Source organism: Ovis aries, chromosome 25, assembly GCF_016772045.2.
Source record: "Ovis aries strain OAR_USU_Benz2616 breed Rambouillet chromosome 25, ARS-UI_Ramb_v3.0, whole genome shotgun sequence".
In the NCBI taxonomy this organism is placed as follows: Eukaryota; Metazoa; Chordata; class Mammalia; order Artiodactyla; family Bovidae; genus Ovis; species Ovis aries.
In genome coordinates, this window is record NC_056078.1 from 17515085 (window position 1) to 17528320 (window position 13236).

General features: G+C 32.1%; 1 protein-coding gene across 2 annotated transcripts in view; it reads right to left on the reverse strand.

Moving 5' to 3' along the window:
- Positions 1 to 1551: 1551 nt before the first annotated feature.
- Positions 1552 to 13236, reverse strand: part of RTKN2 (rhotekin 2) — a 131355-nt gene continuing 119670 nt past the window's right edge. For both annotated transcript variants that reach the window (XM_027962251.3, XM_042240841.2), the window contains 3 exons: positions 12028 to 12193; positions 7006 to 7113; positions 1552 to 5770 (listed from right to left, as the gene is read on the reverse strand). In XM_027962251.3, coding sequence (XP_027818052.2) covers positions 5235 to 5770; positions 7006 to 7113; positions 12028 to 12193 — 810 coding nt within the window. In that variant the 3' untranslated portion in view covers positions 1552 to 5234. The remainder of the gene's footprint in view (positions 5771 to 7005; positions 7114 to 12027; positions 12194 to 13236) is intronic.

Genomic DNA, 13236 nt, shown 5'->3' on the forward strand with positions numbered 1-13236 from the left:
AAGTTTTGCACCTTAAGTCCACAGATATGTTCCAGTGTCTCCTAGTTGATAGTCTATTGGAATTTGAATAGAATTTGTATCCTACTATTATATGAAAGTTGTATAAGGCTTAATAATGTTGAATTGGTTCATGATGATTTTCAGGTCTATTACATCCTACTTTTCTGTATATTCATTCTATTTATTTTTAAGGATTTGATATCAAAACTCCAACTAAAATTTTAATTTACCTACTTAAATAATTATAAGATATAGTGGAACTACACATAACTCTGTTCTGTATTTTCCAAGCCTCCTGTAAAGGTATTACCATACTTTCATAATTTAAAATATAAAAAGAGAAAAAATAAAGAAATGCTAGATAATGAAAAGGATTTTAAGTTGATGATAATTTGTTACGTAGAAGAAGCACATAACATTAATATGTAGGGGAACACAAAAACACAAACAAGGACTTGGGCTATAAATGGAGGTATCCGTAGAGCATAAAGGAAGGAGTGTAAGGGCACAGAGTCTTTGTGAATTTAGTGGTGCTACTACTTTGCAAAATGAATAAAATCTGCTGACTGTGGGTTGAGAGGAGAATGTGTGAAGAAGAGGAGAGGAAAGATATTCTAGGCAAAGAGAGGACAGCACAGATTGTTGAGGCAATGTCCAAAAGATGAGGACTATAAGAGGAAAGCACCTAGTAGGGTATGGTAGTTGGAGCTGGGTTATGATGCTTCCTGCAAACTGTGGGGAAGGTTTGGACTTTAACTCTGCTAGCACTGGCAGCACATTTTTAAAGAATCTTTTAAAATTAATTGGAAATATCTGGATTGAAGACTTGACAGAGTACAGACACATATGTATGTGTGTAGATATAGATATACATATTTCTATTTCTACATGTAATAAATATAAAATACATGTTTTAATACTTAAGATTAATAGACGGATAACAATACTTTTTCTCCCCTGTAAAATTAAAATCACTCCAACTAATCAAGCTGAAAACATGTTTCTAAACTGGCTAAATGCAACATAAATACATCCATTCACAAAACCAAATTTTGTTTTCTTTTGAGTAAACAAAAATAAAATGTATCCTGATACAACACTCAGGAAAGTATCCATTTTCAACAAAATTATCTATTTGGATATCTTGAAACATGTTTATGACATAGCATAATTATGTATATCTATCTTTTCAGTATTTCTCTCCTTTAGTAGTTAACATTAAGAGATTACCACATCTCTCAAAGCAAATCACTGCCATTTAAAACACAAGTTTAGCAAGATATGAGATGATTTTGCCTATCAAACACACCAAGATTGGTATTTTTCCTATTTTGAGATAAATAAAAATGTTGGTTAATATTTCTTTAATAGTTAAAGTTATGTTATTTGAACATTAAGGTACTTTGTCCATTTGAGTACATTTCTTAGCACCAGCTGCTGGGTATGTCTTTTCTGTTTACCCTGATTTCACAACACTGTTTACTTCTATCAGTTTAGCCTAGAGGACATACCTAAAGGAAAAAATCTAGAAAATGTTTTCATGAATCAGTCTTTTAAAGTATAGAAGTTTTAATCACATGACCTTGATTTATCAATTTCTAATAGTTAAATATACATATGTGCACAATTAATACTTTTTAATCCAGAATCCTGACCTACATTAAAAAGGTAAAAATTATAAACAATGCCAATTATACAAATATTCCACAGAAAATAACATTCTACAATATTGTCAAATGAAATCTTATTTTTAAAAATTCAAAGGTAACATTTCTATTATTAACCAAGAATAAGCACGATACAGAATAGACCATTTTCATTATAACTATTACTAGCAACACTGCAGTTACACATAAATGTGTAAGCATTTAAAAAGGAGTGTCTTTGAAATGTAAACGCAAAAAGTCAACTCTACTTACATTATAAGTTTAAGACTAATAGAACACTGAAAACAACTATGAGAATATAAAAGGTCACGAAAGTTTAAATACTGTGTGATAATTCACTCTTTAAAAAGACAGTGAGTTTTGACAAATTCTAACCACAGGGACAGATATTTTTCCTGCCAAACCACTTCTCTCATTCATGGTGCAGCATTTTATCTCTATCTAGTATGGCTGTTCCTTGCTCATGGTAACACAGGTGACTGCATTCAAATGGCACTTACCATAAATTGCACCGAACTGCCCTATAATTTCATTTGGACTGAATTAATTAACTTCTCAGTAGGTGGCTGAGGTACTGAACATAAGCCTAAAGAAATATTTGACTGCTTAACCTACCTTCCATGAATTGTCTCTAAATCAAGGCAGCTTCCATTTTAATAAACAGTACCAGGTAAAATATATTTAGTAGGACCTAAAGGGTAAAGATAAGGCATTTATAATAAATGGATTTAGTTTTCCACAAGCATGCATGTCCATTTAAAAGAAGTCAGGGGGCACAGCAGATAGTTAGGATTTAACAAAACTAATCAAGAGTTGGCATGGCTGATATTTTGAAAGACTGTTTACCTTAGGAGGTATGCATTTATATTAACAAAATGCCTTCTTTGTCCTTGCAAGATTTTTAATAAAAAGTTCACTACTTTGTAGCAGTTAAAATACTACTTTAATGCTGTTTTAAGTAATTTATATCTCAGGACTTGAAATGTAAATGTAATTTTTAAAGATATTATCAGATCATCTGTATTATAATATCATAAAATACCTATTCTATTTATGATTCTCCAATTGTAACATTATTAAAATCTGACAGGTAACTCTTTGTTTCAAATTTATAGTCTTCATATATCAAGAAGCAAATTAAAAGGACAAACAAGGAATGTGAAAAGTCAGCTCATAAAAAGCTGAAATGTTTTTTATTATGTGGCATATTTTTCTCTGTCATAAACTTCCGGTTTAGGAAAATGAGAAAACAAATAGTTCTTTTGACAAACTCCTTGAAAAAGTGTTTAACTCAGTATTTTTAGATTTTTTTTTTTAACTGTGGAAGAAAGAAAAGGAGGGAGGAAGGGAGGGAGGACAGGAGCCCCAACTTTGTATTACACCTTTTGCTGGGAATGGAGAGTGGGAAGAACTAACACTTGAGGAGTAGCAGCTCAGAAGTACAGCTCAAGACTTCAGCCCGATTTTAAAGGCTTTGTAACACATAGTAAGACGGGACGCCAGAAACAGTCTGAATAATTCTGGGGGAGACGGCCCTTGGTCAGGCTTCATCTAAATGGTTCTAGGAAGAAAGGCTTCACCTTATTTCAAAGTGCCCACTGAGGGCACAACTGCTAAGGGCACAATTTCTCTAAGAACATATTCTGGTTCCTGTACCATTTGAATCCTTCTTGATAATAATATGCATAAGGAGAAACAACAAGAATATAATTTGGAAGTTTTAACACTGGTTTATTCTGAGGAAGGCTTTAACTGGAAAAAAAAATGCGTAGATGTCAGCTTCAGAAACAATTTTTCCTACACATCATCTAGCTTAGTAATTTAGTGGCAACAAGAGTCATAAATGCTATCAAAAACAGCAGTGAGGTTTAAAAATTAAAATTCAAACAATAATATCCTTCACATTTTTAATATGTCATTTACTGAACTGGCAATCACAACTGAGATTTATGAGAGCTTTCTAGTTATAAAAAACAAATTAATCGTACCTTTTTAGATTTTCATTGTCTCTAAATTTTATCAGGCAAGCATATAGGATTTCCTTCTCATCAAATGCTATGTCTGTCCTGGTGTCTCCAGTCACATGAGACCTTTTGTATCATTACTCCCTTGAGTCCCAATTCTTACTAGGAGTCCTGGGCAAACACAAAAGTAACCTGGCAGTTACATCATTCTACATAAATGAAAAAAGACTCTGCTATCTAAAAATAATGAAAGGATCCATTTAAATTAATGTTATTTTTTGTGAAGTATTCATTTTACTTTGTAATAATGTAATTCTGATTCAAATAGAGTTCTTATGAGCTTTAAAAAATCTCTAGAGATTATATACAGGGCAGTAATTTAATTCTTATATTTTCATTTCTTACAATGATATTTGAGATTTTTAGTGCTGCTGCTGACAGCTTATGGAAACTGTTTTATTTGGAAATTCTGATTTTTAAAACTGTCCAGCTCTTATTTATAAGAAGCATTAATTATTAAGAAAAAGGGGTTTTTTTGGTTCCTTTAAGGTATTCATTCTTTTGCTATTTATTCCTCACTTGATTTCACAATTCTGTTTGTGTCACTATGATTAGTTGCTACGGAAATTACCTCCTATGGAAATGATTCCAATGTCATTATTGTAATAATATGACTTTAATGACAAATATCAATAGCAGACACGAACCCCTACTAGAAAAAGGAAATCTAAATAATATTTTTAGAAGGATTAATTCTGAAATTATCATGGCCAAATTTTCTAATATTTTTAATAGGTCATCTGCTTTTTAAATAAGTATTAAATGAATTTTAAGGTGTTAACAGCTACTCATTTCCCCAAATGCCAATGTCACAATGGAAATTAATACCACACATAGAAAAGTGGAAGTAAAGAACATTTCATCTACTTGTTACCTAAACTTAAAAATATTTTGCTTTACATATGAAAGGTAATGTCAACAGGATTTCAGGGATCATCAAGGAAACAACTTTGAATAACATATTACATATTCTCTTTAAAGATGAAGAATTTAATATTCCAAAATTTATCCCAGGAATTTGAAAGGTCAACTAGTGAGTAAAACAATAGATGAGAGCCAGTGGACTATTAGATGAGAATTCCAGAATGCTAAGAAGAAATCTTCTTGGGTGGATTCTATAATTTGTGGTTTGAATAAAACTTTTGAAACATTCCATTAGTATTAAAATTCTCACAATGAGAATATGGCTCTTATTTAACACAGTTTAAATTACTAGACAATCTCTCCCCAAAGAAATTTTAATGCTTTTTTCTGCCTAGTGCTTGCTCACCGCCTAGTAGTAATTTAGGAATAAATTAACCCTTCCAACAATTGAGATATTGTCTAGAAACTGCCTCTTATCCTCTGCTAGAGAAATAACTTCAATTCTGAAAATCATAAAAGAGAAATCCATTTCTTCATTATAAAATATTTTTATACCTATTAATTGATATAAATCACTATCATATTTACCTACATAATTACATATTACTATATCCACAGTGCTTCTGAATTAAGCTTCACAGTTATAGATTTTTTTAATGTTTTATACATTAAGGGTTTTCTATACTTGTGTCCACCACCATGATCTAGGGTCCAAAATGTCTTTGATACATTTCTGCCTTGGAGCTGGTATTGGCTTGGCTTCAATATTAGTTTTAGTGTCTGTGTGTTCACCATCAGTTAAACTACTTTTCCTGGCAGGAAGAAGTTTTCGAGGAGCAGCCACTGGTTTCTGTAAGTGATGCATCGGGGTTGACAGTTTGGTATCCAAAGGCGAGGTCTGAGATACACTTGTTTTTTCCCAGTTGCCCTGAACCAATTGATTTTTGTTGCTCTGTGTTTTTAAGTTGAATGGAGCTTTATCAGAAGGAGGAAGGGGAGCTCGTCTCTTTTTCCCTTTCTCTTCATGTAACTGCTTGCTTGCAGGAGATAATACCTTTTTCTTGATGAGAACTTGGTGATTACCATCAAAGAGTGTGGCCCAAGAAGGAGATGAGGCTTCTTCATGCTGGCCAATTAGGAACTCTCCATTTGTCTCTTCAATTTTTTTTTGTATTATACCAGTTAAACTTTCAAGTTTCATAGGTGAATCAATGCCTGTAGTAGTTATTAGAAAAAATACATGGAACAAATTCTGAAGCAGTACACCCTTTACCCAAGTAAGTTATTACATTCTGTTATCTATATAATAGTTATCCAAACCAGACCAGGATAAGTGTTTTTTTTTAATATGTTTACTTGTAAAAATAACCATACTAATGGAATCAAAAAATAAGATCATGTACGGCACACATGATCACACACACATACACACACATGCATAAGTATATTTCTAAATATATGTGGAAAATCCAGTTTTCAAAGGAGTTGAACTTCATCAGAATTTTTTTGAATTCTGCAGATTAAGTATTCATTAAATAACTTTTGTTGGGTTTAAAATCTATTCTGACTTATAGGTAAGAGTGGATTCCCTTTTATAAACCCCTAATAGGTAAACTGGGAAAATGTAACTGGATTAGTATTCCTTCCTGTAGACCAGCAAAGTCTTTGTAATAGGAAAAAAATCCAAAACAAAACCCCCATGGAAACAGAGTGAAGCCTTAATACCACTTTGGTGATTTTCCTTGGGAAAAATGGGAGGCATTTATGTCAATTACATGATATTTTCAAATGTGTAAGCTCAAATGTTTTATTTTAAATCTAACATTTAAAGGTATATGTAAGTGCAGGAACACTGGTGGTAAAATATGCTAGAATTTAGCACTGATTTGTGCTTGTTCACAACACTGCTCACTGAGGCAATCACGCAAAGATAAGTAAATACACTTCAAAGTGTGGGGAAAATGGAATATTTATGAGACTAGAAATCTAAAATTTTCCAAAGTATTAAACTTAACCATTTTTTTTTGCCTGAGAGGAAAACTTTCATTTATTAATATTCATTTATCAACACTACTTTAAAACAAATTTAATAAAATATGGAAAAAATTACTGAACATAATTACATTTTAAAATGTCAAGGTTTATATCTTCAGAATTTTCATCAGCTACTCAGCTAATATTTATTTTCAGTGTACCCTTATTCATTTTGAAGTCTTAACATTTCTGTTTGATCTTAAGCATTCAAACTATGAAAAATGTGTATTCATTAATTTTGTATTAATTCATCTTTTAAACATGGGTTTCTTAGTCTGTAATCATAGTCTTTTTTCATTCATTTCTGACTGTGGCTTGAAAATTTTAGCATTTTAATGTCAATAGAATAAGCTGCTTGTGTTAGGACAATGTCGTTTTTGTTACCCTGAAGCTTAGAAAAGACAAACCCCACTTACTCATATCACGATAGACTGAGGTTGCCTCTTTTGTCAAGAACAAAGGCGGTTTCCGTGGTGACATAATTTCAATTTTCATAAGTTCTTCACAACAATGCTTCCATTGGCCTAAGAAAGAAAAAGGTAGGCTAGTTTAAAACAAATGTGAAATATATATTTAATTTTTAATAGATTATCAACACATTTTTTGCTTTGAAAAAATAAGTTAATTCATGAAGTATTATCTTAAAGAAGTTATAAAAACCTAGTACTACCCATTATTTCTAAGTCTAGGCACAAATGTACTCTATTTTAAATATAAATCTCTATAAACAGATATTAAGCTAAGCTCTGTAGGCAACTAAATACTACATTACTTCTCTAAACAGTCAATAACTAAAATGCTTATGGTAAAAATTTGTGTAAGTTCTCTTAAATATTACATAAAAACTTTCAGTATTTAAAGCAGCTGAAAAGTAAAGATTAACTGAAATATAGTTATCTGGAAGGAAGCAAAAAAAATATAAGTAGTATTTCTCAGAAAATGATTTTATTTTTTAAAATATTAATGGACATTTTATTTTCAGTTTTGAGCTGTCATGATTAAGTTGCTATGAACATGACATACAGATTTTTAAAATATATTTAATTAGAGGTTAATTACTTTATAATATTGTATTGGTTTTGCCATACATCAACATGAATCTGCCAGAAAATGATTTTAATTTTGAAAATTTTAATTAACAAATAAGAATTGCTTACAAAAAATTCTTTTAAGATGATAGTCATGCCCTCCTAAAAATCAGGAAAACTAGAAAAATGCTGTATTTTCATTTTATTTTGGATACATAAAAACCTGTTACTATAAAGACAGATCATTCAAAATTCTAACTGGATGCGATGGACTTGAGTTTGAGTAGGCTCCGGGAGTTGGTGATGGACAGGGAAGCCTGGCATGCTGCACTCCATGGGGTCACAAAGAGTTGGACACGACTGAACTGAACTGAATTTATTTCAGGAAGGACACTTAAATAAAGCCATTAGGCATTCAAAATAATAAAAATACTCGAATAAGTTGTTTTAATTATTAAAATTGAAAAGTGTGGACCGTATTAATTTTTCTTGTAATTATGTTTTACTATGTTCATCTCAAAATAAAATTCTCAGATTTATTTCTCCTGAGTGGATATTAAAAAATATTTAGCCTTTCCATCTTTATTGTGGACTTGTATGCTGGGTTTTACCATTCTTACATGCTATCTTACATTAGCAGAAAAGTAAATGTAATATACACGTGCCTTTTTCTACTGATTTATGATCTGTATTTCTTTTTATTATATTCTCAACCTCTACATTCAACATTCAACTTATTTCCCATGGCTTAAAAATTAAAGATACTTCATGTTTACTCAAATTATCTATTTTTGTTATTTTAGGTCTAATTTATATCATGTTAATATGGTAATATATACATAAATTTTAGATCCATCACTTTAAATAGTTAAGAAATATTTTTTAAAATCCCTTTCAATATGTTTTATTACAATGCTAAGTATAGAATATGGTAAAAAATTTCAAAATATCTCATATAGCAATATATAAAGGGAATAAAATCTTGAGTTTAAGCCTTCAAAGGTTGCTCTGTAGAATTTAAATCTAGTAGGATCTGAGATTTGATAAATTATTCCTTCTTTTACTTCCTTTTTTAGATATAGAAGCACCAGCCTTTTCTTTTGGGAGGCAGGAAAAAAATGGCCTTATCTAATGGAAAAGTAATGAAACACTTTAAACCAGCAAACAATTCTCTGTCAAATCTTAGACAAGTAATATAGTACAGCATTGTTTCAATATTGATAGTTGAAAGCTTTTCATTGTTAAACTGATAGAATACTAACTATGTTGAAAACTGCAATATAGAGCCACATTATCCCATGTGTTACACAAGTCAGATATAAATGTGCCATGTTCACTCATCAAGACATTACAATTAAACACTTCACCAGTAAATAAATTAGCAAGCATAGGTATATGTAATATGAACATGCTAGCAATAAAGGCCCAGTATGAGATATTAAATGGGTACATTCTGCTCACATAAAACCTGTATATTGAAGATGTTTCTTACCACATATACTATTATAATGCTCCCATTCAAAATAATCTATTATGTTAAGATGCTTATTTAACTTAGTCTATATTATTAAATATTTGAAAAAAATCTTTCACTATTCCAAGCAGTAACCTATTTGATCGTCTAGAACAGGTGTCACTCCTCTTTTACATGTTAGCTCTCAGATACTAAAAATTAGCTATTACCTCCTCCCTGCCTCCCAACCGCCTTCTCAAGCTGTCCTTCCACAGGCTAAACACACCTAGCTCCACCAGTGTGTTCTCATCATTTCCAGTTTTCTCACCCTCATGACTTTCTACTCTCAAGCTAAGTCAAGTAATTGAAATATGTTCTAAGTATTAAATTACTCTTACTTTATTCTGCCCTAGATATCTATCCTCTATTTCGTTGCATACATCACATTTCACTGAAGATTACAAGAGGCTACACTTATTACTAGGAGAGTAAAAATTCTAAAGTACAAGTCACTCTTTGGGATAATATGTGCAATTCCATTTTTGCTTCAGATCTTCATATCTTACACAATGAATTCTAAACAGCAAATGTAATACTATTTATACTTTAAAAATTAGACTGGCAGATTTTATCTCCAAAGCATTAAATACTAAAGAAGTAGCCAGACCTGAGAACCTAGTTGTCATCACTTTATTACTTTGACAGCACAAAAAAGTCATGAGATTCTTTAAGTTAATTTTTATTGGAGTATTGTTGCTTTACAATGTTTAGTTTCTACTGTACAGCAAAGTGAATCAGCTATATGTATATGTATACTCCCTCTTTTTTGATTTCCTTCCCATTTAGGAAGGAACCGTAGGGCAACTGAGTAGAATTCCTTGTGCTATTCAAGAGGTTCTCATTAGTTATCTATTTTATACGTAGTATCAACAGTGTCGATTCCAATCTTCTGATTCATTTCTCCTCAAATGTCATGAGATTCTTACCCCACCAACTCTCTCTTTTAGCATAATAAATTATTTTACATAATTTGAGGAATGAAAACATGAAATCATCTAACAGTAGTTGATATCTAGACTATACTATTCTCACATTTTTACTCCTCTTTCCTGTTTTTGTCTACACAAAAATTTTAAAATGCCAGTGTGTATGTGTGCATCCTAAGTTGCTTCAGCCATGTCTGACTCTTTCCGACCCCGTGGGCTGTAGCCTACAAGAATACTGGAGTGGGTAGCCATGTCCTCCTCCAGGGGATCGTCCCAATCCAGGGATCAAACCTGTGTCTCCTGCAGCACCTGCATTGAAGGCAGATTCTCTAATGCTGAGCCACTGGGGAAGCCCTTAAAATGCCAGAATCATTTCTAAAAGTAACACAGTCTCTACAAGACAGACTCTAAACCAAGAGCAGTTAGGAAAGTAGTGAAAATTTTAGCTGTAATCAGCAAATGAGAGGAAGCTGTTGTCTTTTAAGTTACATACCTAAGATCAGCTGAAATTTTAAAATAAAGAAATGCAGTACATGCAGGTAAACGTGTAACAAATATTTAAACATCTACTAGTGTTAGTTGCTCAGTCGAGTCCAACTCTTTGCAACCCCATGGACTGTGGTCCACCCAGCTCCTCTGTCTATGGAATTCTCCAGGCAAGAATGTTGGAGTGAGTTGCCATTCCCTTCTCCAGGGGCTTTTCCCAACCCAGGGATCAAACCCAGGTTTCCTGTATAGGCAGATTCTTTACCATCTGAGCCTTCAGGGAAGACCCATTTAAACATCTACTGAGTGCCAACGGACAATACTTAAGGAAAACAAGTTCTGAAAAATCCAAGAAAGCCCTGGAAGGAGTCTTCTGGTTCCCCGCAATAAACCTGAAACCTATTCAGGCTTCAATTTTCTCATCTTAAAAACAGAGAGAAATAATTTCTACTTCACTGGGTTGTTATGAAAAATAAATAAAGCCATATGGTATTTGGAAGCTAATCAATAAATTTATTTCCCTTTTCTGCCCCCTCCCCAACCATCACTGTAATAACTGGCCAAGCCATGGATCAGAGTATGCTTATAAAAATTAAACTGAGGACTGCAGATATTAACTATTTTAGAGAGTTCTCAGTAACAGCTCCTAAATGTCTAGGATTAGGATCTAATCCTAGTTCCTAATATAACTCTAGGATTATCTCAAAGAGCTGTAGAAATAACTTCCTATTGTTTAAAAATGGTTTTACTTTGCAATTCTATAGAAAAGTATCATAAAGACATAAAATACTGGTTGAATCTAACAGTAGGCTTAGTTTGCTTAGAAACAGTCATTATCAATAGTCTACATTTTCAATACACAGTTTCAATATTTTTGTTGATAAAATTCCTCCTTAAATTGAGAATATTAGAACCTCATATATTTTACATACTATAACTCTGTTACATTACTATCACACTGTTTTTATAATCCACGTCATTGAATTGTATTATTGAAACTGAAAAACCATATGTGCTGTTTTAAAAAAATTCTCTTTGGATGATGTCCAAAATGATATAATGAATCAGGAGTTAACAGAAGTCTACATAAAAACGAATCTCTTTTTGAACATTTCACTATTTTATGATCATCACTATCCTAGAGAAGTTTTTTTTACTCATATAGCTTATTATCCTTTTGATCGGAGAGACTGCCTTAAGCCATTCAACCTAGTATTTTGAGAAAATGTGGTTTACTTGTTTTAGGGACCAGAACTTAAAAGTAACAGGCAATGATACTAGAAATTCACAGGTATTATCAGTCATGCACTGGGAAAAAATTGACAGAAAAGAGCATCAATGCATTGATGATATACTACCATTTTATTCAAGAGCATACAAATTCTTAATACAAACTATACAACTGTAATTTTAGTATTTAGTTTGCTATGTACATCCTTTCATGCTACATGAATATACTACTAGAGAATCCAAATGTCAGCTTACTAAGATCAAAGAAATGCTGCCAGAAGGCTTCCATCCACTTCTGCAGATCTTCTCTATTGTCAGCTGAAAATATATGAATTACAGCCTGTCCAGCAACAGGGTTGATGACAGAGAAATTATGAATTCTTTTCGTTTTATCCTTATCCACTGCTCGAATTCTGGTTTCCTAAAAATTAAGACAAAATTGGTGTTTAACAAGAGACTATTTCTGTAATGATCAAATAAATGTGTTATTGCATAGCTACCATGTTTATACCAAATGCAATTACAATCTTATTGCTGATCAGTTGAAATTTAAAACATGTAATTTTGACAATTTTCAATATACAAGCTCAAATCAAGAAAGTTTTTAAAAAATACATTAAAAATACTGAGTAATGTTTTAAAGTATACTACATGTAGCCCTAATGTTAAATTACATGAGATTAAAACATAACCTCTGTTGATCTCTCAGTTTAAGTAGGAATTTGCTGTCTTTTATATAAATCTTAAAATTTGTAATAAAACAAGTAAGCATGTTATAACTGTAATGAGTTATGTTAACCGTATTTCCAACAGTAATAAAATAATTAGTAAAGTATGTTTCTTATTCTAATATTCACTCATAAAATACAGTGTTATCAGTTAAAGCAGTAAAATCATAATGTAACATTTACATAATGTAGTAAATAGTAAAGTTAGGCTTTCATTATTAACATTTATTTCATACGTAACATTCATTTACCAAGCTCATAGCTAAAGATCCATAAAGTAATATAAATTTGAAAATGGTACAAAAATATTTTTTAAAATGATGAATGCACCACTTTATAACAAAGGCAACAGCTTCATACATGCTGATAGTCTAAACCTTTTCTTTAAATTTTTTTCAGTGTTTATTTTTGGCTGTGTTGGGTCTTTGTACTGGACGTGGGCTTTTCTCTAGCTGCAGCAAGCAGGGCGGGGGGACTGGGGTGTTAACTCTTCATTGTGGTGCACGGGCTTCTCACATTGAGGAGCACAGGCTGTAGGCAAACAGCCTTCAGGAGTTGCAGCTTGAGAGCTTTAGAGCACGGGCTCAGTTGTTCCAGGGCATGTGGATTCTTCCCAGATCAGGGATCGAATCCACGCTCCTGCATTGGTAGGCAGATTCTTATTCACTGTGCCAGCAGGGAAGTCCCAATCTAGGAAAAAGGGAAGTCCCTTTTTTCTGAGTGGCAGTAGTATGAC